Below are 21,229 nucleotides of genomic sequence, written 5' to 3'. Positions count from 1 at the left end.
GATTGAATATCAAATACATATATATTTTCTGTAAAGTGTCATATCAGTTGCATAGTCTGTATAAAGGATACGAACAGTTGTGCAAACGCTGGTGGGTGGATTCGGAAGACATTCAGAAAGATATGGCTACCCAATATATTAAGGTTTCTGTTTGCCGCTCGTTTCCGCTTGATTTTCGTCTGAGGCTTTTCTTCAGAATCGGAAGCGGTTTGGAAAAGTACTAGGCGAAGTTTACAATTACGTCATTAGCTAGAACTAACTTAAATTCAACAGAACCTCTAAAATGCTTTGTTTAAACTCTAGAAAACAAGGTGCAGCTGATTTAATAACTAGAATATCATAAGAGGGTGAATTCAAACAAAACTAAAGAAGAAAAGGGTAGGGGAGGGCGAAGTGATTTAGAAAGTCTTAGTCAGCTTATTGGTATTAATTGATTTAGCGTTTGCTTTAGAGCTATACTTTTGGTTTTCTTCAATTCAAGGAAATTATTATTGTTTTAACGCCTATTTCTTAAAACATTTTGGGTAAAGTGGACAAAATTTTCAATTTCGTGCGCTGAAATCAGATATATTGAGTTCTCGATTGTAACCTCTCATAGGCTCCAGATGTTTTAGAGCACCCTTTTTCTACACTTGTTATGCTAATTCAATTTACTTAACAAACAAACAAACAAAGGTTAAGCATCTCATAAAAAAAGCTTTTGCAACTAAGCAGGTGAGTAAACCATTTTTTTCTATAAATTCTGCCTATTTTTGATGGATTTACTACAGATTGCTTCGAACCTTGAAGGGACATTGGTTACAATGAAGTGGCTGTACGTCTTCGCGCTCTCTGTGGCGCATGTTGCGTCCGAAAATCCTGAAGGTAATGCCATCTTTTCTTGTTTTCTCTTTAACTATGGTCGAAAAGCTCAACTTGTAACGATCTGGTCTACTAAATTTTCTCTTTCTCTAGCATTTGAAGTAAACCAATTTTATGATGTACAAGTAGAACTCGCCTAGTCACGTTTACCGCTCGATATAAAAGGGAAACGTGAAAATGTAAGTTTTTATAAAACAGCAAAATGACCAAAAAACATTTCACATTAAACGCTATCAATTTTGTTTAAAATTGTGCAGGTTTCAGATTGTTCAGTTTGTCAAGAGTAGGAGGCTTAAGATAATTTTTGAATTGAAATGATGAAATACTGATAGATTTGTAGATTCCACACGAATGGAATAATGAAATGTTACGGAATAAAGTGGATCATGGAACTTTCACTGAATGACCGAAATTTGTAACACATGAAATGATCAAAACCCTTAAAATTTTTGGAGAAGAAAACCGCTTAAATCATGACTGATATGAGCCCTCCGAAAAAGACCATTACTTAGAGTGTGCAAATGCCATACTATAGGTCTATGTCACGGAGTCTACTTTTAGCTACATATATGTTGTACATTACTATTTGCTGGTTAAAGGCACTTGCGTCTGGGTGGAAACACAAGTACAAGAACAACAAGAACAAATCAACCTGTAAATGTACAATACATTAAAGACAGTAAGGTTGATCTTTACGGTAGTAAAACAACAAGACGACAATTAAAAAAGCGATTTATGGGCTGAAAAAATATTTGGATTAATATCAATCCTTACTAATTGTTAAGTCAGTCTGTCAGTCGGTCGTTAGTCGGCTTAGGTAGTAGTGAGTCACTCAGTCGATCGGTCGGTCGGTTGTTGAGTCCGGTAACAGTTAATTGGTAGGCTTGGCGGTCGGTTCAATCAGTCAGTCAGTCAGTGGTTCTTTTGGTCGGTTGGGCGGTCAGTCACTCAGTCAGCTGGTTCATTTGTTAAACGGTCGGTAGATCGGTCGGTCAGTCAGTCGTTTGGTCGTACTGTCGGTCAGTTACACAAGAAACACCTCACTAAATAACTAATTAAACTTTTTATCATTTTAGAGAATCGAGGGGATATTGACCCGAATTTGTATGAGGGTGACATAGTCGTAACCCCTGAGCAACGAATGGCGGCCGAGATGGGACTGAATGTAGACGATCCACTTGGAAGAGGTGCACAGAGAAACAAGCAATGGCCTGGCGGTCTGATGGTTTACGCTATTCACCCCGATTTGGGTACGTTTTTAGATTCACTTAAAAATGTTTTCTACGTTAGTGATGCACCCTTTCGCATAAAAGTGCCTGGAATTTATCTTAATTTCTACTTGAAGTGAACCTTTTTAGAAAGTTATCTAGTTTCCTTATGTGGGTATAGTAATTAATAAGAACCCGACATGGAATGATCACTTAGATGATATCCATAGTACGAGCCAGTAAAATTATCAGGAATCTTAGCCTCCTGAGAAGGATTAACCTATTCCTACTGGCCTCAGTTTTTGAATAACGTTTTGAATAGCTTTGTTCTATTTCTTTTTGATTATGGTGACATCATTTGAGGTGAACGGATTAGTGTCAAAACAACGCCATACGTATTACCTTCGATCTTCCCGCGCGCATCTGCTAGTGACTCTCTTTCTAAGCTATATTGGGGGCCACTTCTGCACAGAAGAGCTGAAAATCATGAATCATGCTATTTTTATTAATAAGTCATTTAACTATTTCTCATTCCTTATCATGTAGTTTTAATCAAGATTTTCATAATTATTATACTAGATCCAGGAAAATGACAGCCAATAGAAGATGGGACCATTTGTCCAAAACTGCTGCTAACAAATAGAATTCATTTGATTGCTTACTAAGGGAAACGTCCTCGCCATCCATTTTAATCATGGACTCTCTGGAATCATTTTGGGATTAATATTCCGCTTTTTTTGGAATAAGTACTTTATTTCTATTTTAGTTTTATCTGATTTCAGTTTTTTATTTTATTTCCATATGATTTCCAATGCAGTTTTTAGTTTTTATCTAGGGCTATCCATTTAGTCTTTAAGAAAGACCCATCCGTAAATCGCTTCTAGTGAAGTTGGTATCCTCAATAATCGTAATCATCATCACATTTAGCAGTAACCCGAAAACCTCACAGTTAGCACTGAGAGGGGATCCTTTACTAACGTAGTATCATAAATTTTTAATCATAAAATCAGGATAGTGAATTTTTGCTTTGAACATCTCCAAGAATTATTAATGGTTTGAGACGCTATATCAAACACTCGAAAGAGTGTTTGATAACTTCTCAGAGCATTTTAAAATAATTCACGCGGAGAAAACAAAGGAAATCACTATTAAGAAGTAGGTTTGGAAAATGTGGTGAATTTTTGCTTTGAATTTTAATTTTTGGCAGAATTATTGATGGTACTAAAAGTTATATAAAACGTTCGAGAGAGTGTTTCATGCTATTTCCACCTCAAAGCTAGGTAAAAAAACCAACTGAAAAACAAAACCCGGTGTCGGCTTGCTATTTCAATCCACTTCTTGTAATTCATCAAGAGAAAACAAAGAAAATCACTACCTTGACCGTGGTTTGGATTTGTGATCCTAATTACCATAAAATTTTGCCAACTTTAGCCTTGAATTTCTCCAAGAATTATCGATCATTTGAGAAGCCATATCAAACACTCGAAAGCGCGTTTCATCAGACATCCAAACAACTCCAAGTCGTTTAAAAAAAAAACTCGGCTGCGCCTCGTTTTTTCAACCTACTTCTCGGTGTTTGGATATCTGATGAAACACTCTTCCTTGTGTTTGATATATTACATGAAACACTTTTCCTCGTGTTTGATATGTTACTTGAAGATTGTGCAGATGGCGTTACCTAGCCGAGTATAATGATAAATTAAAAAAAAAAAAATTGGCTCTTTTGGGAGGTAGTGTCTCCGTACAGTCAAAGCGGTTTGCTTTAAATAGCAACTACGGGAGAGACTTGGCCGTTTCCATGGAGTCTAAAGATAAAGTGGAGCTTTAAAGATGTCTTTTTTTATCCTAGCAGAACCAGCTAGGACCAACCGGATTTTCACCACATTAATCCTTATTAAGCTGAGCATGATATGTTGTTTATTCTTTAAGCTCGCAATGGCAGAGCTATGGGGGCCATTAGGCTAGGAATGCGGGAATGGACAAAGAAAACTTGTATTCGCTTCAGGAAAAGAAAAAGAGAAGGAGCTTACGCTTACTTTGTACCAGGAGGAGGGTAAGAAGTAAAAGGAATGTAAAATACTATAAGTTGTTTGTCAACAGGAACCCAAAGTAACCATCAAACTGTAGTTATATCTATATTTAATTTTGTCTGCCCTAAGAATTCTGGTTCATCTACAGAGCGACCGATTGCCAGTGCCGAAGGGCAAAAAAATAATTTGTACGAGAGGATGCTGCGTTGAATCGTGAATTGTTGATGTTTTTGTTGTATTTGAGACGAGGTTATAACGTGGTATAATGTCTTCTGAAATACCCGCTTCTGATTGGCTTAATAAACGTGGACCAGGGATTCGTTTTGCCACATACAAATAAGATTTTTTTCTATCCCCGGGCAAGCATTACTTGCTGTGTTAATTTCTGGCCAATTTTCTAAGACGAACAAGATTTGATTTAAATAACGAGGAAAAATGAAGTTTCTCAGCTTTCACTCTGTCTCTCAGGTGTTCATCTTACGTGGGAAGAATTGGTCGTCGTCAGGATATCACTCTCGCCAGTGGATGCTGGACCAGGGGAATCGTTGCTCATGAAATTGGTGAGTGATGTTAGATTACTGAAGCACAAACTATCGAATGGCAACCGGAAGTTAAAGGTTTGCTAAGTTGGATTGTTTCATCTTCTTTACAACGAGTGGAAAGACTCTGTTTTGGTGCCCGTTTACTTGTTGACATTGTATGGGACAGCGTTAGAGGCGTCAAAAGGAAAGCATTCAACTTCCGGTTGCCATCTGTGTCCAACGACTGCGCTGAATATCTCTTTTGGAGGCCGAATACTTTCGAATTTAGAATAATTGAAGCAAATTCTAACCGCTTTGATAAATCTGAGATCTGATAACTTATTTTTGGGTACCAAGAATCTGACTCGTGTTCAATTGGTACCAACCGTGTTTGGCTGGTTAGGTTGCTTGAGATGCTTTGGAAACTAGATTAAAACAGTTGGAAACAAGAAGAAACAATATGGGTGATCAACTGATAAGTTATGGACTTGGAGAGTTTTGCTAAATTTCTCTCAAAATCTTCCTTAACAAGGAAAACGGAATCTGTCAAAGTGACTTGGTAATTTTTGAGTGGTTTGTACTGGAAGGAAGGTCAGCGAGTCTTTCTTGCGTTTTATAGCTGATATCTAATTTTATATCGGGCACGGATATTCAAATAAAAATATATTTAAAGTTATTGCTAAAGTCGTACTGTACCGCCCGTATGAATACCCTATTCTAAAAAAGTGTCCGTCTCAAATCATGGAGAATTTCCTAAACAACAAATTCAAGAATGCTGAATAAAAAACTTCCTAACAGTCAGGAAGAAATTGTTCCTTTACCCTGCGGTCGAGATTTTGCCGACAAACAGAAAAGCGCTGTAGAGGTTACCTTCACTTTACTTTTATTTTATTGATGTAAGAATATTTTGTTAAATTACATAACATCAGATGAAAAAAATTTAATGGTAAACAACAACAACGGAAAGCATTCTGGCTTTCTTGGAGGCTAAATTAAATGTTACATATAACATCATGGCTTTCCCCACTAAAATTATATAATGTCTGGACCTGACTGGAAAGCATTTTTGCTCACACACAAATTTCCTTTTATCTAACCAGCTAACTAAATATAAAAATAGGACCTAACAATGATTACTTCATTTAAAGTCTTGAATCCAGCGCTACTTTTGGTCACGGTGCACAAATTAACAAATATTTGGCATATTTATATCCTGACTTTCAATACTTGAAATACCTACTTGAATCTTTTGTAAATAGTCTTAAACAGTAGTGCGACTTGACTTGAGTTTGTTTAGCATGTTGTTGTTTAGTTAAAGTTATTGGCAAATTACAAGGAGAAAAAAAAAACAAAATAATTTTCACTTCCTTCAATTCAGGACACGCACTTGGATTCTGGCATGAACAGTCTCGTCCAGACCGGGATAAATACGTCAACATCTTATGGGCAAACATTGTTGAAAGTAAGTGAAGCATGATAACTCGAAAGTGAACCAAGTGAAAGAAATACGGATTTAACGCCATGTGGACAAATTTTCCCCTGTGTGCCCGCTTCAGGTCAAATCTTCTTTCCTTTAGTTTAGCGTTTAGCTTTTATGACGTTCCAAACTGTACTTTAAAATTAGCGGTCAACGTGATGATCATTGGCCGGTTTGCCAACACGTTTAAGTGCTGGTTGACTCTGGAAAAGGTTCTATTGTTCAATATGTTGACATTTGTTTTAAAATCATATTTGAAAAGATATTAAACTGGTTAAACTTGTTATTAACTTCTTAGATGCAAAGCACAACTTCAACAAGTACAGCCGAAAAGTCATTGATTCCCTTGGGTCTCGGTACGATTATGGAAGCGTGATGCATTATGGAAGCAAAGCCTTCAGTAAGAATGGAGAGCCTACAATCCTCCCCAAGAAAAAAGGGGTATGCTGTTTCTGTTTTAAATTATCGCATGTATTTCATCCTCAGCTGGCTAAACTGTTCTGAATTCTGCTTACGGGTTGACAGCTAAATTACAGTAGACCTTCATTAAGATTACCTTCAGACCGACATAGTTACATTTTTTTGTACATCTGACTTTGGCAATTAAGTAAATAACTAGACAAACTGTTACTGAAATGACAAGAAGTAAAAACAATTGTTCAGATTTTTTTGCCGACGTTGGCAGATTCGAATTTAATAAATTTGTTGGCTGTAAGAAATATAATGTTTCTCATAATATTTTATATGTGAGGGCGCGCGATGATTTGTTAATCGTTGCTTTAGTCTTTCTTTGTCAATGATAAATTTAGTCGCATCTTCAATTTCTTTGCTAATACCCATAGGCAGTCTCAAAATAACTAAAAAAATAAGCCGACTCAAAAAGTGGTTAATAACCTAGAAGTTTATTTATTTACCAAACCTAAACCAGAAAATGAAAAGAGTAAAATTTTATGTTTTCCGTTCAGTACTTCAATGTCAGCACAAAATTTCCTAGTGTTTCGTAGTATGACATTTCGAAACAAAACAATTTTATAATAGCAAGAGCTACCTGCGGGTAATTAGAGAAGTCGATTCATAACACTTGACATTCCAACGATACTATTTACCTCTCTCATTTCTATGCGCGATGTTTCTATTCTTTTTCCCCTAGGTTACAATTGGTCAGCGGAGCAAGATTAGTAAGATAGATGCGGAGCAGATGAATCTCCTTTACAAATCACAGTGTCGAAGGAGGTTTCTTGTTGGAGGTGGGTTTTGCAAATACATCTGGTATTTCCGAAGTTTCTTTCTTGGTATTAATTGACTTTTTCGAATCAGTTGCTTATCGAAAACACGTAAATAGGGAAATTTAAAAGTGAGGTGCTCGCTTTGTTACGCTTCACTTAATAACGTTTAATCGAGATTTTAGACCTTTTGTACGACCTCCGACGGGAAAAGTTAGGATAAACTGGGTCTTAAGCCCTGGTGAAACGGCCCATGATAGTCAATGATAGTGAAAACTCGCGCACTCGTTTGACCACCAACTATCATACGCTGCATGCCATTGACTATCATCAATTATTAAAAACTGGATCATTGCATAATGGAATTCCAGGGATTTGATTGGCTTAGCAGCCATGGCTTATGAGCCATTATACGATGCCCGAGAATTAGTGACCACCAAGAGAGGATGAAGGTCCACTAAATTGTCTTCTGGTTGTTCTCGCAAAGCGAAATCAGCAAGATCAAGCAATAATTCTTGATTGTTTTTATTTAATATAATTATTCCACACACGCTTGTTGGATATGAGATGATTATAGCCAACTCGGCACTACGCGCCTCGTTGGCAATCTATCATCTCATATCCAACGCGCGCTCGTGGAATAATTTTTAACTGTCATTCACTTTGAGCGTGTTCAAATTCTTCATGTAGTTGATGTTGGTTTTTCCTGTTTGATCACGTGCGTGATAGTCGATGATAGTCTTCAGTCAGCGGTTTTCTTCACCAGCGCTCTTCAGATTTCAACACATTCCAACAACTGAAAGAGAACGAAGCAGGCTGCTGCCCTCTTTCGCCGCGAACAATTAATCCATGTGAAGTTTTGTAACTTAAAGCAACGCCACGCTTACAGTGTTTACACTTGGCAGCTGCCTGACACTAGAGGGTCACGATAACTATACTCGGCTATTACGAGTTTCTTTGATCCGTTTGACCACCCGCTTGATAGTTGATCATAGTTGATGACAGTTTTGACTGACTATAATGCGCCGATTGACCAGGACTTTAGGATAAGAAAATGATCTCATGCTCCTTCGCTTTTATCAAAAGAGTAGCCACTTTAATTTGGCAATCGAATTGTGAAATTACAACAGGCTGATCGTGGGTGGATGATTAGGACATTAGAAATTCAATGAAATAAATAGCAAGTACAATAACTACCATAATAGCTTTATTAAGATGGCGGCCTCGGTAAGGGAGCTGGGGGAGGGATTAAGGGAGCGTGGCATTTTTCAGATCATAAATTTAGAATAAAACTTGAACAAACTTTTCAAAATCTTATATCAGAATCGCCTGAAACATTTTTGATAGTAGTAATGTATCGTGCTCATTTTTGAATACTAAGTGTTCCTATGGAAAAACTGATTGGTGTTTTTACCAGTGGTATGATTAATAGACGGGTGGGAGTCGGGTGGTTTATTAAAAAACTTAACTTCATATAGAGGGCTTATTAGAGATGGGTGCTTTAAAGAACTTTTACGATAAATGACAGAATCAAAGGAAAAAGAAGCTTTAAGAGTTTTTATCTCGCTTCTAGAAAAGAAGGAGGTGGGTTAGAATGAAATCGGACACTTTTCATTAGTATATCCTGCTTAAAAGTGCCTTCTGAGAAAGTGTTAACTCGATGATTTTGAAAAAATAAAGGGACAAAACAAAACGAAAAAAAAAGGGTATTCCCTAAGAAGTATTGTTTTATGAAATGAAGTGAATAAACAACGCAGATTCAGTTAAAAGATGTAATTTGTACATTTAGGAACTGATGTGCGATCAGCACAAGTAAAATCCACTGGGCACTTGGTTAAAAAATCCTTGGGTGAGCTGGAGCTGAGTGACCTGTCCAGCTCCCCAAGATAACCGGATCTGGGAAATGTTGAAAGCACCAGCAGAACACTTTTGGGTTATAAAATATAGCAACAACAACAACAACAACAACAATAGCATTTATTGATATATCAGAAGACAATACACCATAGCTTCCACCCCCAAATAAAAACCACCAAATCGAGGCAAGGAATGGGCCAACAAAATAGGAGAAAAAGGAAACGTTCATTACCTACCTAAGATATTTTTATACATTTTATCTCTTGTAGGTTATTAAAAAGTGTGAAGAACAAACATTGATGTTACTAGTCTTAAGCTGAGTAAAATGAGTATAAATAAAAGACATTGAAAACATTATTAGTTTAACTTGTGTTCTTATGTAGAAGTTAGGAAGCTTAAGCAAGGACGATGGCAACGACAACGGCAACGCCACAAAACAATATGTTTAATGAGTACACAACGGTGAATTTTTCATTTTCTTTCTTAACTTGAATGCCACTCCTACCAATTTGGTTCCTGGATAGTTCGCCGTTTCTGTGGAAGTTGAGCGAGTTGAAATACTCGCGAAGTAGCACAAATGAAATAAATTTATATTTTCAGGTGAGTTTTTCGTTGCCGTTGCCGTCGTCGCTGCTAAAGCTCCCTGTTATCTCAAACACAACATTTCACGGTATTTTTTAAGAGTCTCCGGTTCTTCTCAAAGCCCCAAATCCCTCCAAAACTACGCAGAAGACACAAAGAGAACCCCACGCTGAAGAAAGTGAAGTTTATCTCCAGATTGATGGCTGTGTTCTAGCATTTTTTGAGAACTGAAGTGAATTTTCAATACAAAGTCTACAAATTGGCAGGACGATCAAATTATCGATTAATGAGCTTAAGCTGCCTGTGATAGAATGGTTTTCGTTTCCCCGAATTTTCGAAGGGAAAATGATTATCCTTATTCTGAGCAAGTGTTTTTTAGAACATCTCGCGGTAAAAAATAACGGTAAAAAATCCGAACGATGTTTCGACCGCTCTTTGGTCATTATCAAGTTCAATATGTGGAATAAAAATTAACATATATCATATATACAGAGAGAGAGAGACTGTGCCAATGACGTAAAATAAATGAAGAATCTTCTAAATTTTTACATACTTTTTACCATATTATACACTTCTTACGTGATTGGCACTCTTTCTCTCTTTCTGTATATATGATATATGTTAATTTTTATTCTGAACATTGAACTTGATTATGACCGAAGAGTGTTCGAAACGTCTTTCGGATATTTTACCGTTATTTTTTCCCGTGATAATTATCACGTAGAAAAATGTTACAACAGATGTAATGGTCAACGAATTGAGAAACATTCGTTCAGGTAACAGGCCAGGAATGAGACACTTACAAACGTTGTTTGATTTCCAAGACGGGAACGACAAGCACAGAAGATCCGAGTGACGACGTTAACAGCAAGTGAGGGTTATGAAGAAGTGAATTCGAAGTGACGAAAACTATACTTAAAGAAGCTAGAACAAAATAAAATTATGCGACGTAAAGGTAACAGAAATAACTTAAAAAATGAAGGGTAATGGGCACGACAAAAGCTTTCAAAAGAGCGTAATTAACACAACTTGAAATTCAACTGAGTAAAAAATGCGTGGCAACACAAAATATGGTAATAAAAAGTCTGATTTTCATCAGAGTTGCTGTAATACATCCACCCGAAGCCAATTTTGATGGTCAAAAGCAGATCAAAGGTCATGAATTGGCTGCGCATCGGCCACTCGAACTTTGACGCAGAGCGAGATTGGGCGAGCGCACTCAGCTTCAAAATAGTGCGGTTCCAAACGGATCCCTTCCAAAAATTGAGCCAAATAGACCTTTTGTTCATACGGGACCTGCTATCCGTTGCCAATCTGGTCCGATGTTTTGACCTGCAAAACAACAGTTTCAATTTCGGAACCTTTCTTCTCCCAAATGGAATCCGTATCACCGTGTAAACAACTAGACGGGTTTATTTTGCTACCAGCAGCGCTATTTAGGGTTGGAAACTGAATGAAACTAGTAAAACTGTGCGTTGCTTTCATCACTGTAACCTACGATTGTTTTGGACAATTAAGAATTAGTTCATGCTTAGCGTGCGTATATCGAGTTATGGATGCACGCGGGAAGTTTGGAGAGCACGAGAGAAGCGTAAGAGTTGCTCGAGGCGTAGCCGAGTTGAACTCTAGCTTCTTGAGTGCTCTCCAAACTTCGCAAGTGCATCCATAACTCGATATACGTACAGCTAAAAGCATGAACCAATTCTTTTATAACATGGTGAAAATAAAGTAAATGATTCCTGAAAAACAGGTTTTGTTCCTGATTAGTTACAAAATTCTCTAAATGTGCTGGACAAAAATACAAAGGTGAAAGTGGTTCCCATATCGGTTTAATCTTAGAATTTCATTAAACTTCGACAAGCTCTTACATAAATATACATTTTTTATGGTGTTTTCTCTCTGTAAAGAGCTTGTTATAACATAGCGCGCGCATGCTTCTCCATCTGACTTGCTCACGTCATCGGATGGACGCACGGTATGTTGAGAAATGTACCATGGTGACGCCAATAGGAATTAGATTAGGAAGCACGCGCGCTATGTTATAATTCGTTCATGTTTTTTTTTCTGACATTGATGTTTCTATTTTTCTATTTTTTATTGTTGTATTTTCACGTGTTAGCCGCGCGCACACTTAGCCATGCGCCTTGCGAGGACTGGACATTAATTAATTTAAGTCACGCGTTCCGCGCGCAAGATGGAGCGGAGAGTGGCGTAGACACTTTTTGAGTTTTTTGCTTTTTGCCTTTAAGACAGCCTTTACTTTGTTGCTGGAAAAACAGTGTTTTGTGCTTCCAGTCTTGTCGGAAACGATTGCTGATTGAAGCCGAGAAATCGTCAAAAACAACGATAGTTAGAGGGCGAATGGGCATTACCTTGCTGATCTGTCATTTATTCCTCGTATAACTATTAAATAACTCCTGCAAAATATAGAAATGAAAAATCATTCAATAGAAATAAGTCGTTGAGAGAGAGAAGAACCCGTATACATTTATTTTCCCTAAATCTTTTTTGACCACTGCGTCAAAAATTAGTTGTTGCTTTGAGTGACTAAAATTCACTCATACGGGGTAACGTTTTTTCGGCCGTCAACTTCGTAGCTTAGATTGCACCATAATTTTTCTTTGTTCTTTGATTAGAAATGTAATTTTAGTTCCAAAGCTAGCAATTCTTGCCTTCAAATTTCACCAATTTTGACAATTTTGAAAGTACTGTTTTTTACGGAAATTTTATAAAATTAGCATGAGCTGAATTATTTATTGACGAAAATACGTTCCTTAGGACTTTGCTGTCACAAATTTTGAGAGATTTCGATTATTCTAACTTGCCGCACAGCTGTACCTCAGGCTCTAAATTGCTTCAAGGTCACTCTAATTTTGGGTCATTTTATTACGAAAGAGCTTGCAATTGACGGATCAAGGCTGTCTGCATTTTATACCTGAGTTGAGTTGAACTTATGCAGGGACAGATTGTGACAGACTGGTGGGTGTAAATCGACTTTAAAATATACCCTTCTAAGACACTATTAACTTAACCCTATTTAAGACATTGTATGGACCTGCCACAAGGAGTCAACTTCTTTAATCGAAAAAGTCGCGAAAGCGGGCGACGAATGTCGCGAGAAGTCGACTTGTTTCACTTGCAGGGATTTGAATCAGAGCTTCAATTTTTGGCGCAAAGAATGATTGACATTTCTCAAATTTTGCGTACCCTGCGCGTGATCGGCGCCAAGTTTAATGGCGTCAACGCGACGCGAAAAGTCCGACCAAAACATTTCGCAGAGTGTTTTTATCGCCAAACTGAACTCGAGCCGGAGAGAAATTATTTGTATCAAGTGCAAGGTAGAAGTCAATGCTTATAAGAGGAGGAAGCTGTTTCAGACAGGCTCTCAGTACAGAAAGACACAAGCGTGTGTAAACGTGGAAAGAATTGTTTGCAATTCTCTTTTCCCGGAGAGCTGTTTGACAAACACTATGTGTGCATCGTGTGGCGACAAAAATTCAACTTTGGTGAAGAAAGTGTACTTAGAGAAAGAGAAAGGTTTAATTCTGTTTAAGCTCTCTTGACCGGGAAGCGCGAAAAAATGGCGACTAAACGGCAGAGAAATCAGAGTGGTGTTTCTGAGTCATTCATCGTCGACTCAGTGAAACGGCGAGTCAAGTTTTCGTGTGCTTCCCCCAGTAACGACAAGTTTTGCAAAGTTTTGCAAACTGTTTTTGCGAGTAGCGGACAAACACAGGCAAATTTTCGCAGAAAAGGAAAACTGCCCAATAAAAAATTGGACAAAAACCATCGACAGTACCTCAACCAGGATAGGAAAGCTAGAACTTTGTGGTGACGTGAAAAGGAAGCAAATATTTGTCGAAATATGTCGCCGATAGAAATCCGGTAATGGCGAGTAATCGATTACAAATCGCAGTGAAGCGACTTCCATGCTGTAATATTTTGGAGTCAGGATTTCCTTCTGGAATAAAGGTTAGTTTTGAAAACATTGTTAGTGAAATTCTTTCGGATTATACTCTAGTTTAAAAGATCACAATTGCATGTGTGTAGTGTCTAAAACTGAGTTTGCTGGAAAGTTTTTGACTCAGCGCATGCAACGCGATGCTTGCTCACGAAATGTGTTGAAATGTCTTGGTTATTGTTTAAAACAAATAGATTCCATTTTGCCGTGGGCCTGTACTCTGATAACGCACAGAGGACGTCAAAACGTGGTGAGAACGTCAGTCACGCTACTCGACTGCGGCTAGCTACTTGTCTTTGTTCTCACCACGTTTTGACGTCATCTGTGCGTTATCAGAGTACAGAAGCACGGCAAAATGGAATCTATTTGTTAAATACAACGTGGTGCAGTTGTGACCTTTGAACAAACTGCGAAGGGCAACAATAAAATGAATGTTTATGTTGCCAGAAGATCGATGAAGCTGTGAACAGAATCTCAGGTGAATATTTTTTCATTCAAGAGATAATAAAGAAAACTAGACTCAATAAGAAGTGACTTTGTGGTTTGCTGTTATTTTGCGTGACTATGACATTCACTTGAATTTTGTCCTTAATATTCGCTTACGATTTACCGAATACTATTTACAAGGCTATAGATATTAAAAGATATTAAAAACCAAACGTTTTCGACTAATCAAGTCATCCTCAGGGTAAAAAGACCGTCCGCTACATGCATATTTTATATGCTTTAGGTGATTCCCGATGGGAACAGTTTTGCTACGTATACGAAAGAATGGACTTTTTTGTTCAGACTGGGGCTCCATTGTTGGATCATTAAGCCTTCAATGATTCTGCGCTTGTGAAAAGATTGGGCCGTACAAAGTCTTCGCCAACTAAAAGAATGGGTCGGATTCTCGCGTAGGTGACGGGCAGGTTCAGAGTCATTAGAGGGGTTCGAATGTTCATCGACTCGCACCTCAGCGAATTAGATTGAACAAGCTGAGCAGTGGTGGATCAAGTAAGCACAGTCAGGATGTGAGCAAAGAACCGATGTTCACATCAAGAGGGACTCAGTGGGGATCTGGCGTTGGTATGGGCGAGTCCCGGACTACCACCCGATGTTTCTACCAAGAAAGCACAGATTGGCGGAGTTGGTCGTGGAACATTGCCACCAGATGAATCTGAATGGGGGAGTTCAGTCCACAATGAACAAGGTGCGAGAGAGGTTTTGGATTCCACAACTGCGACGTATTACTAGAAGGCTGAGGTTGAGCTGCAATCACTGCAAGAAGTTCAGAGCAAGGGCATTGCCTGCACCACTGATGGCTGCTCTACCGTCATTTCGAGCAGAGTTTACTGATCCATTTTCCTCAACTGGAGTGGATTTCATTGGTCCATTGTACCACAAGACAAAAGGGATTAACCCTGGGAAGGCATATGTAGTCTTATTCACTTGTGCTTGCACTTGTGCCATTCACCTAAGATTGTGCAAGGGCATGACTGTTGAGCAATTTAAACGAGCATTGAAGGAATTTGTGGCGAGACAAGGTGCCCTGCGACTGATAGTGAGCGATAATGCGAAGACATTCATAGCGACTAAGGATGGCTCAAGACTCTGCAAGAAGATGAAGATCTGAACAAGTACCTCGCATCACAGCAGATTCAGTGGAAGTTTAACCTCTCCAGAGCCCCCTGGTGGGGAGGATTTTTTGAACGTATGGTTGGCATCTTGAAGTCTTGTCTTTCAAAGGTTATTGGTATTGCTCTCTTATGCAGAACTAGAGGAAACACTTCTCGATGTAGAATGCTTTGCGAACAACAGACCGTTGTGTTATGTAGGTGAAGAGTTTGAGCAGCAGACAGTTACGCCTAGCATCCTTATCAGAGGAAAACCTGCGACTTTTCTTGAAGAAGATTTTGGCACTTTAGATGACACAAGCGACGTCATGAGAAGATTGCGTTACTTGAAGAGTTACCGACTGCAGCTACGCAAACGATGGGTTAAAGAGTATCTTTATGCATTGGAGGAGAGACCTAAGACGCCGGTAACTGAAAACATGACGGTTCCCTCAGAAGGGTCCATGGTCCCAATTAAAGACTCCATTAAGAACACTGGAAAGTGGAAACTTGGAAGAGTTGAAAGTCACATCAAGGAAAGGGATGGCATTCTGCGAGGATTCAAGATATTGACAGGAAACGGGTACATCGTAGAATGCCCTGTTTGACTGGTTGCAGATTTAGAGATAAGCGCACCACCCCGGCTGCACAGCACAGTTTTGAATCCAGATTCGCCAGGGTTTCAACCACGGCAGCAACCTAGACGAGCAGCAAAGAGTGCGGCAAGGAACCGGATAATCGAACGATGTGAACGAGTTTGAAGACGATTAGAACTGTATTAAAGCTGCTTATCAGCCCTTTAATAGGTGGAGGGTGTCGTAGACTCCCCAGTTGGCATTACGCGTCAGATTTTATGACCATATTTGGAAGTAGGTTTCTCCGGTTTTTAGAACACATGTGCTCGCTAAAAGGCACTTGGTTTTGGATTTTGTACTGTAACACTTGCATTTTTCTCGCGTTGGTTGGTTGGCACGAAGACGGAATAAACAATTTAAACAGTAAACTTGAAAACGGTGAATTTCTTTAGTGTATCAGGGAAATTTCTGCCTTATTCTGACTAATACATTCCTCACAATCCTTCATGCTTACTTCTCGCGGGGGGGGGGGGGGGGGAGGACTTTTCAAACAAAAGTTCTGTTTGTTTGAATCTCTGCCACCATTTAAAAAGCTTAAGAAGTAAAAGAATCTAACTGTGCTTTGTGGACACAAGCTAGATACAGGCAACTCGTTATTACGGACAGTTCTCTTGGTCCCAGTCCACACATTTTCCCATATTCAGTTCATATGGGTCATGTTTCTGGACCTCATGGAGTTTGAAATAACAGAGCATGACATCACAAGTTATAACTATCACATTGTAACCAACCTGTACAACCTGTATTACGCTTTTCCCCTCTAGTAATTGATCGATTTAATGGCGATTGGTGAGATAAAAATACCAGTTAAAAGACTAAAAGCAACGAAAGAATTTGGTAGAAAAACGGACAAAAGAAGAATTGGCCACGAAGAGATTCGCCCCTCAATGTATTTTGAGAAATACATAGAAGACCATGCCGGACGAAGATCATACAACAACTCGCTGAGCCTCTCTACAACGAAATCACGTCAGCTTAGTATTTTGCAGGACTTTTTTTAACTGTTTGTTTATAGCAGAGGGTAGCCGCTTAATACAGGCTTCACTGTAAGTGAAGATTCTATGATAAGGTGTGGCCAGTGGAGATACTTAGAGTACGTAAAAGTGGAGCAGCACCTAAGCATCAAACAAGGGTCAGTAAGCACTTAGTCTGGGAGCAGGTGTCTCTTATTTCCTTTGAGCGGAAGAGGAGAGAATTCCCGCTCAAAGGCAACAGAACACACCCCTCTAGCTACACGCTCTGGGATACATGCCGCTGTTCCATTTACGTTCCCCCTTTCTTGGCACTAACTACGTTTCACAAGTTTTTGCTGTTAGTAAATGTTTTTATGCGTCGAAAGCGGCGTTATCCTACCTCAGAGCATAAACAATTTTTGCCAAACGTTAAAACACGATAGAAGCATCAATATGAATCAGATCTCGGGGTTTGACGTTTCCACGAATGAATAGCGTAGATATGTTCACTAAAAACGTTAATTTAGTAGAGCGATGGAAGCAGTTTCCTCTGTGTAACACGGTTGCGGGGAATCGTTTGCATTCCAAATAGCACTCCTTTGACCATTTTCTGTTTTTCAACATGAAGTATTTCAAATGAGATCTAATAAAAATCTCACGATTTTACTTCAATGACAAACGTCGGAATAACAATCTTTGAGTTACGTCACCCTATTTATTAACACTGATGCACTGCAGGCGAGTTTCAGGGAAGGAGTTGAGTTTTTTTCTATGATGTTTGATAGAAAACTGGAAAGAAACTTAACTTTGATCAGGTCATAGCTTACAAGTCCTTAGTTATGCCCGCAGTATACAGGTTATGTATCTTTGTGCAGTTCAGTGGTGTCCATGGGCCGGATTCTCCAAGCCGTCCTAAGTTAAGATGTGCCTTAAGTACTGATTGTTTATTAATAATAGTTTTTTTTTTTAACATAACAACACACAACTGTTTGGAAACAATACTTAGGATTCATCTTCACTTAGGAGGGCGCAAATCTGGCCCCAGATTTCTTGGGGTGTTTACCATTCACACGGAAAACCCGGGAATTCCAGTCAGAAATCACTGAAATGGTGCGCATCATTCCATTTGGAGTACTTCTGAAATTATGGGCTTCTGGTCAAAGTGATACATTTTTAATACCCCTTTTGGGATTTGCAGCTGATGTTCAGACATTTTGCATGTTATCCATCTTCTGTTAAGACAAGCTAAATCATTTCGTATTTATGCCAAAAAATTCTATCCGGGTGGTTTGCGTAAATGGTAAGCACCCTTGATTACCAATTCAAACTGTGCTAATTCATCTGATGCCAGGTCTCCTCAAGTTTCTTCATAGCCGTGAATGTACTTTGATAGCTCATTCTTCATCAAATTCAACACCCTTATTTTTCAATTCAGCCTCCGTGGATAGCTCTCCTCTCCCACGACGAAGAGGCCACATCTGACAGAGAAAAGAAAAAGTAACAAATAAAAAATCAGAGAAAAAACATATGACTGTCATGCCACGTTGGTCAATTACACCAGCAAGGTTACCGGGTGAAAGTAGAACGCAAGAATACCACTATTAATATTTGGTAAGTCTGTTCCAAGCTGCAAGAAAGTTGCACTGGAGATTGAAATATTATAAGTGCAAACGCCAAAACATAACGAGTGCACGGAATTGGGGAGAGGGTAAGCGATAATTTACACTCATTTAGTTTGTGTAATGTAGCCCAAATATCCAGTAGCTAACGTTGTACGGGCGACATTTTGGATTCAGAATGAGAAAGGAAAATAAATAATCATGGGTCACGTTCGAGATCCATACAACAACAACAATTACATTCTCGTATAGTAAAATTTTTGTTTAATTTATTTTAAATAATTTTTAGGTAGCAATTGAGGATGAAGGCCAAGTTAGCCATCCAATCTCCATATTACGTAATGATGTTTGAACATTAATGACAGGTGAGGAACCAAAAATGAAAAGAACTAAGAACTAAGGGAATAAGCTACAATGATTAATAAAAGAAGATTATGATATTTTGTTGTTACAAGTGTACGGTAAAGGTCAGCTAAAAGTGTTTTTAACAAGACGCTGTGGGAGCGTTTACTTGGACGTCGTTGTATTAGGAGTATCTGAGTACGCACGTTAGTTCAGTCATTGGTGACAGGTGAACGATAAAAGATTCCCTGCGAGTCTAAGGGATCACTTTGTATTTGCGATAAACGTGGTGTAGTTCAACCGAAAATGTCACGCAAACAAAATAAAACATTACTCTCTTACTAAACATATCGGATTTTGTAACCATGAGGTGCATCTAAGATAATGATGGAATTTTGGCGACAAAGGAGTATTTGTGGTTCCACTGGTAATAATGAATTTTGGCGACAGAGGCGGGTATTTGTGCTTTTTCACTGGTAACAGCGCACAATCGAATCGAAACATGTCACGCATAACGTGTAATATGACACGCGTGCGAAAAGACATGCGTTCTATATAGGACGCGTGTGATGAGACAAACCTCACGTAACATCCGATTTCGGGAAGTTAATTAACCAATCTATTATATGATCACTGTGGAATGGGACAGAACTTGAATGACAAAATCAAAGCGCTCTGTGAGTGACCAAAGAGTGAAGTATTTCAAATTATGTCTACAGTTATTTGTTTATTAAACACGCAAAAGAGAAAATAAACTTCACTCGCACTGGAAGGCAACGCAAACGTCGAAGTGTACGTTCCGTCTTTTAGTAGCTTTGCATGATTGCCAATGGACAAAACATCATGACCCAAAAGAGAGTGTTTCCAGGTTTTAGAAGAGCTTTAAATGAAAGAAGCTGGGTCTATAAAGTGGAAAGACTGCACCTCCCATGGCGATTGAATAACAAGCAGAAACCGCCCAGTTTTCCTTCCAAGAACCGCCGAAAAATTTTCTTCCTCAATGCCGCGTCGCCGGATGAAACTTGATACACGTGAACGATTTGGGTTGCCTAGCACGTGATCGATTTCTTCCCGGTGTTTTCAGCGTGGCAGTTCCTTTCCTGCATCCAAACGACGGCTTCTCTCAACGTTTTGTAACATCAGAAGGGGCTTTCAGTTTTGCTAAAGCCTGAGTGCTGAATTTGCTATTTATCCAACGTAAAAATAAAAATGCGTTTAGCGTTGCGGCACACAGTTGTTGTTGGTACGAATATGCAAATTCTCGGCCTTTACGTTTGTTCCAATGAATCAATCTTATCGCTAACGTTAACACTCGACCCCGAAGGGAGATTTTTTTCAGATTCTAATTTCATTCACAATATTAACTCAGATATTTAGGGTGATTTCCTTTATAGTTTTCATTTTTGCGTTTTATGTTTGCTGAAACGGGCACACGAGTCATCTGACATTTTCTCGTAGCCCTCGTTAGTTTGTTTCGCGTTAAAGAACGTCTAATAAAGATGAATTGAATAATTTTGGTTTCACACTCGATTGAAAAGAGCTCCCTCGTACTGTCGAAAACATGTGAAGAACGTTTAATTGTTTCTAAAGTAAGCGTATGTTTATACCGCTGGATGAAACACAGCTCGCGTGCCGAGCAAGTTTGCGATTGTTTGACAAGACGAGAGAACGGTAAATTGAATAAAATTCAAAATCTTAGACACGGCTACCGTGTCATGTTGGTCACTTACGTGCCATTTTACTCGCTGGCGTGCCATTTCACCCGGTGCTGTGCTTGACACACTTCATTGTTCGATCCAACACGCACCTTTGTTTTTATCGTGCATTCTGACACACTGCTCTGATGCCGGCGTGCCATTTCACTCACTGCCTGTTGTTTACCGTGTCAATTTGGCGTGCCCGTGCGTTCACATTTTCCCCTGTTTTCCCGTGGAGAATCACATTTTGGTTTTTTCCAAGTGAACGTAAATAAAGAAATTGATACGTCAAGCGTTGATTGTCGCTGTGCATCAGCAAACTTTCAGTGTTTACATTTGTTCTGGTGAATAGATCTTATCGCTCACACTAGACCCCGAATGAAATTAATTTTTGAAGCTTTAGTTTTAGTTTCCTACTTTACCCTTAGCCTTTCACCCACAGAATGGTCTTGAATCTTGAGTCTTTGAACGTTTTCTTTTTTATATTGCAGCCAGAGAAATGAAATGCTTTGCACGGCTGAATGTAAATTCAGTGTTAAGTTTACGGCCTGACCTTATCGATTACGTTTGACACCGAAGGGGGATTTATGGAGAAGGGTCAAAAGAGCGTCTGCGAGGGAGGTTAATCGAAGTCGAACTTTTGGAAAATTTCCGTCCTCAAAGGAAAG

General features: G+C 38.9%; 3 protein-coding genes across 10 annotated transcripts in view; 2 read left to right on the top strand and 1 right to left on the bottom strand.

Moving 5' to 3' along the window:
• Positions 1–729: 729 nt before the first annotated feature.
• On the top strand, positions 730–9,534 carry LOC146465526 (zinc metalloproteinase nas-15-like). The gene is made up of 8 exons (XM_085128441.1): positions 730–864; positions 1,938–2,111; positions 3,999–4,122; positions 4,568–4,659; positions 5,999–6,082; positions 6,396–6,538; positions 7,248–7,344; positions 9,447–9,534. Exons 1-8 carry the CDS (start codon positions 756–758, stop codon positions 9,452–9,454), a joined length of 831 nt encoding a protein of 276 aa, XP_084984567.1. The 5' UTR covers positions 730–755; the 3' UTR covers positions 9,455–9,534.
• Positions 9,281–21,229, bottom strand: part of LOC146465524 (NLR family CARD domain-containing protein 4-like) — a 45,950-nt gene continuing 34,001 nt past the window's right edge. For 7 of the 8 annotated variants that reach the window (XM_085128376.1, XM_085128381.1, XM_085128377.1 and 4 more), the window contains one exon: positions 9,281–18,381. In XM_085128376.1, the coding sequence (XP_084984502.1) occupies positions 18,298–18,381 (84 nt within the window). In that variant the 3' untranslated portion in view covers positions 9,281–18,297. The remainder of the gene's footprint in view (positions 18,382–21,229) is intronic. The other variant, XR_014868233.1, reaches the window with a different exon arrangement.
• On the top strand, positions 14,817–15,923 carry LOC146465525 (uncharacterized). The gene is made up of 2 exons (XM_085128845.1): positions 14,817–15,246; positions 15,475–15,923. Exons 1-2 carry the CDS (start codon positions 14,817–14,819, stop codon positions 15,921–15,923), a joined length of 879 nt encoding a protein of 292 aa, XP_084984971.1.

The sequence above is a fragment of the Pavona decussata genome, unplaced genomic scaffold (genome assembly GCF_977016875.1).
Source record: "Pavona decussata unplaced genomic scaffold, jaPavDecu1.1 SCAFFOLD_156, whole genome shotgun sequence".
NCBI classification, from domain to species: domain Eukaryota; kingdom Metazoa; phylum Cnidaria; class Anthozoa; order Scleractinia; family Agariciidae; genus Pavona; species Pavona decussata.
Note: the sequence above shows the minus strand (reverse complement) of the source record. Positions and strands in the feature narration are given on the sequence as shown.

Coding starts and splice junctions, on each gene's coding strand:
- LOC146465526 (XM_085128441.1), top strand. CDS start 756: ATGGATTTACTACAGATTGCTTCGAACCTTGAAGGGACATTGGTTACA. Junction 4,660..5,998: donor AATCGTTGCTCATGAAATTG/GTGAGTGATGTT, acceptor CCTTCAATTCAG/GACACGCACTTGGATTCTGG. Junction 6,083..6,395: donor ATGGGCAAACATTGTTGAAA/GTAAGTGAAGCA, acceptor TTAACTTCTTAG/ATGCAAAGCACAACTTCAAC.
- LOC146465525 (XM_085128845.1), top strand. CDS start 14,817: ATGTTTCTACCAAGAAAGCACAGATTGGCGGAGTTGGTCGTGGAACAT. Junction 15,247..15,474: donor GGAATTTGTGGCGAGACAAG/GTGCCCTGCGAC, acceptor TCTCTTATGCAG/AACTAGAGGAAACACTTCTC.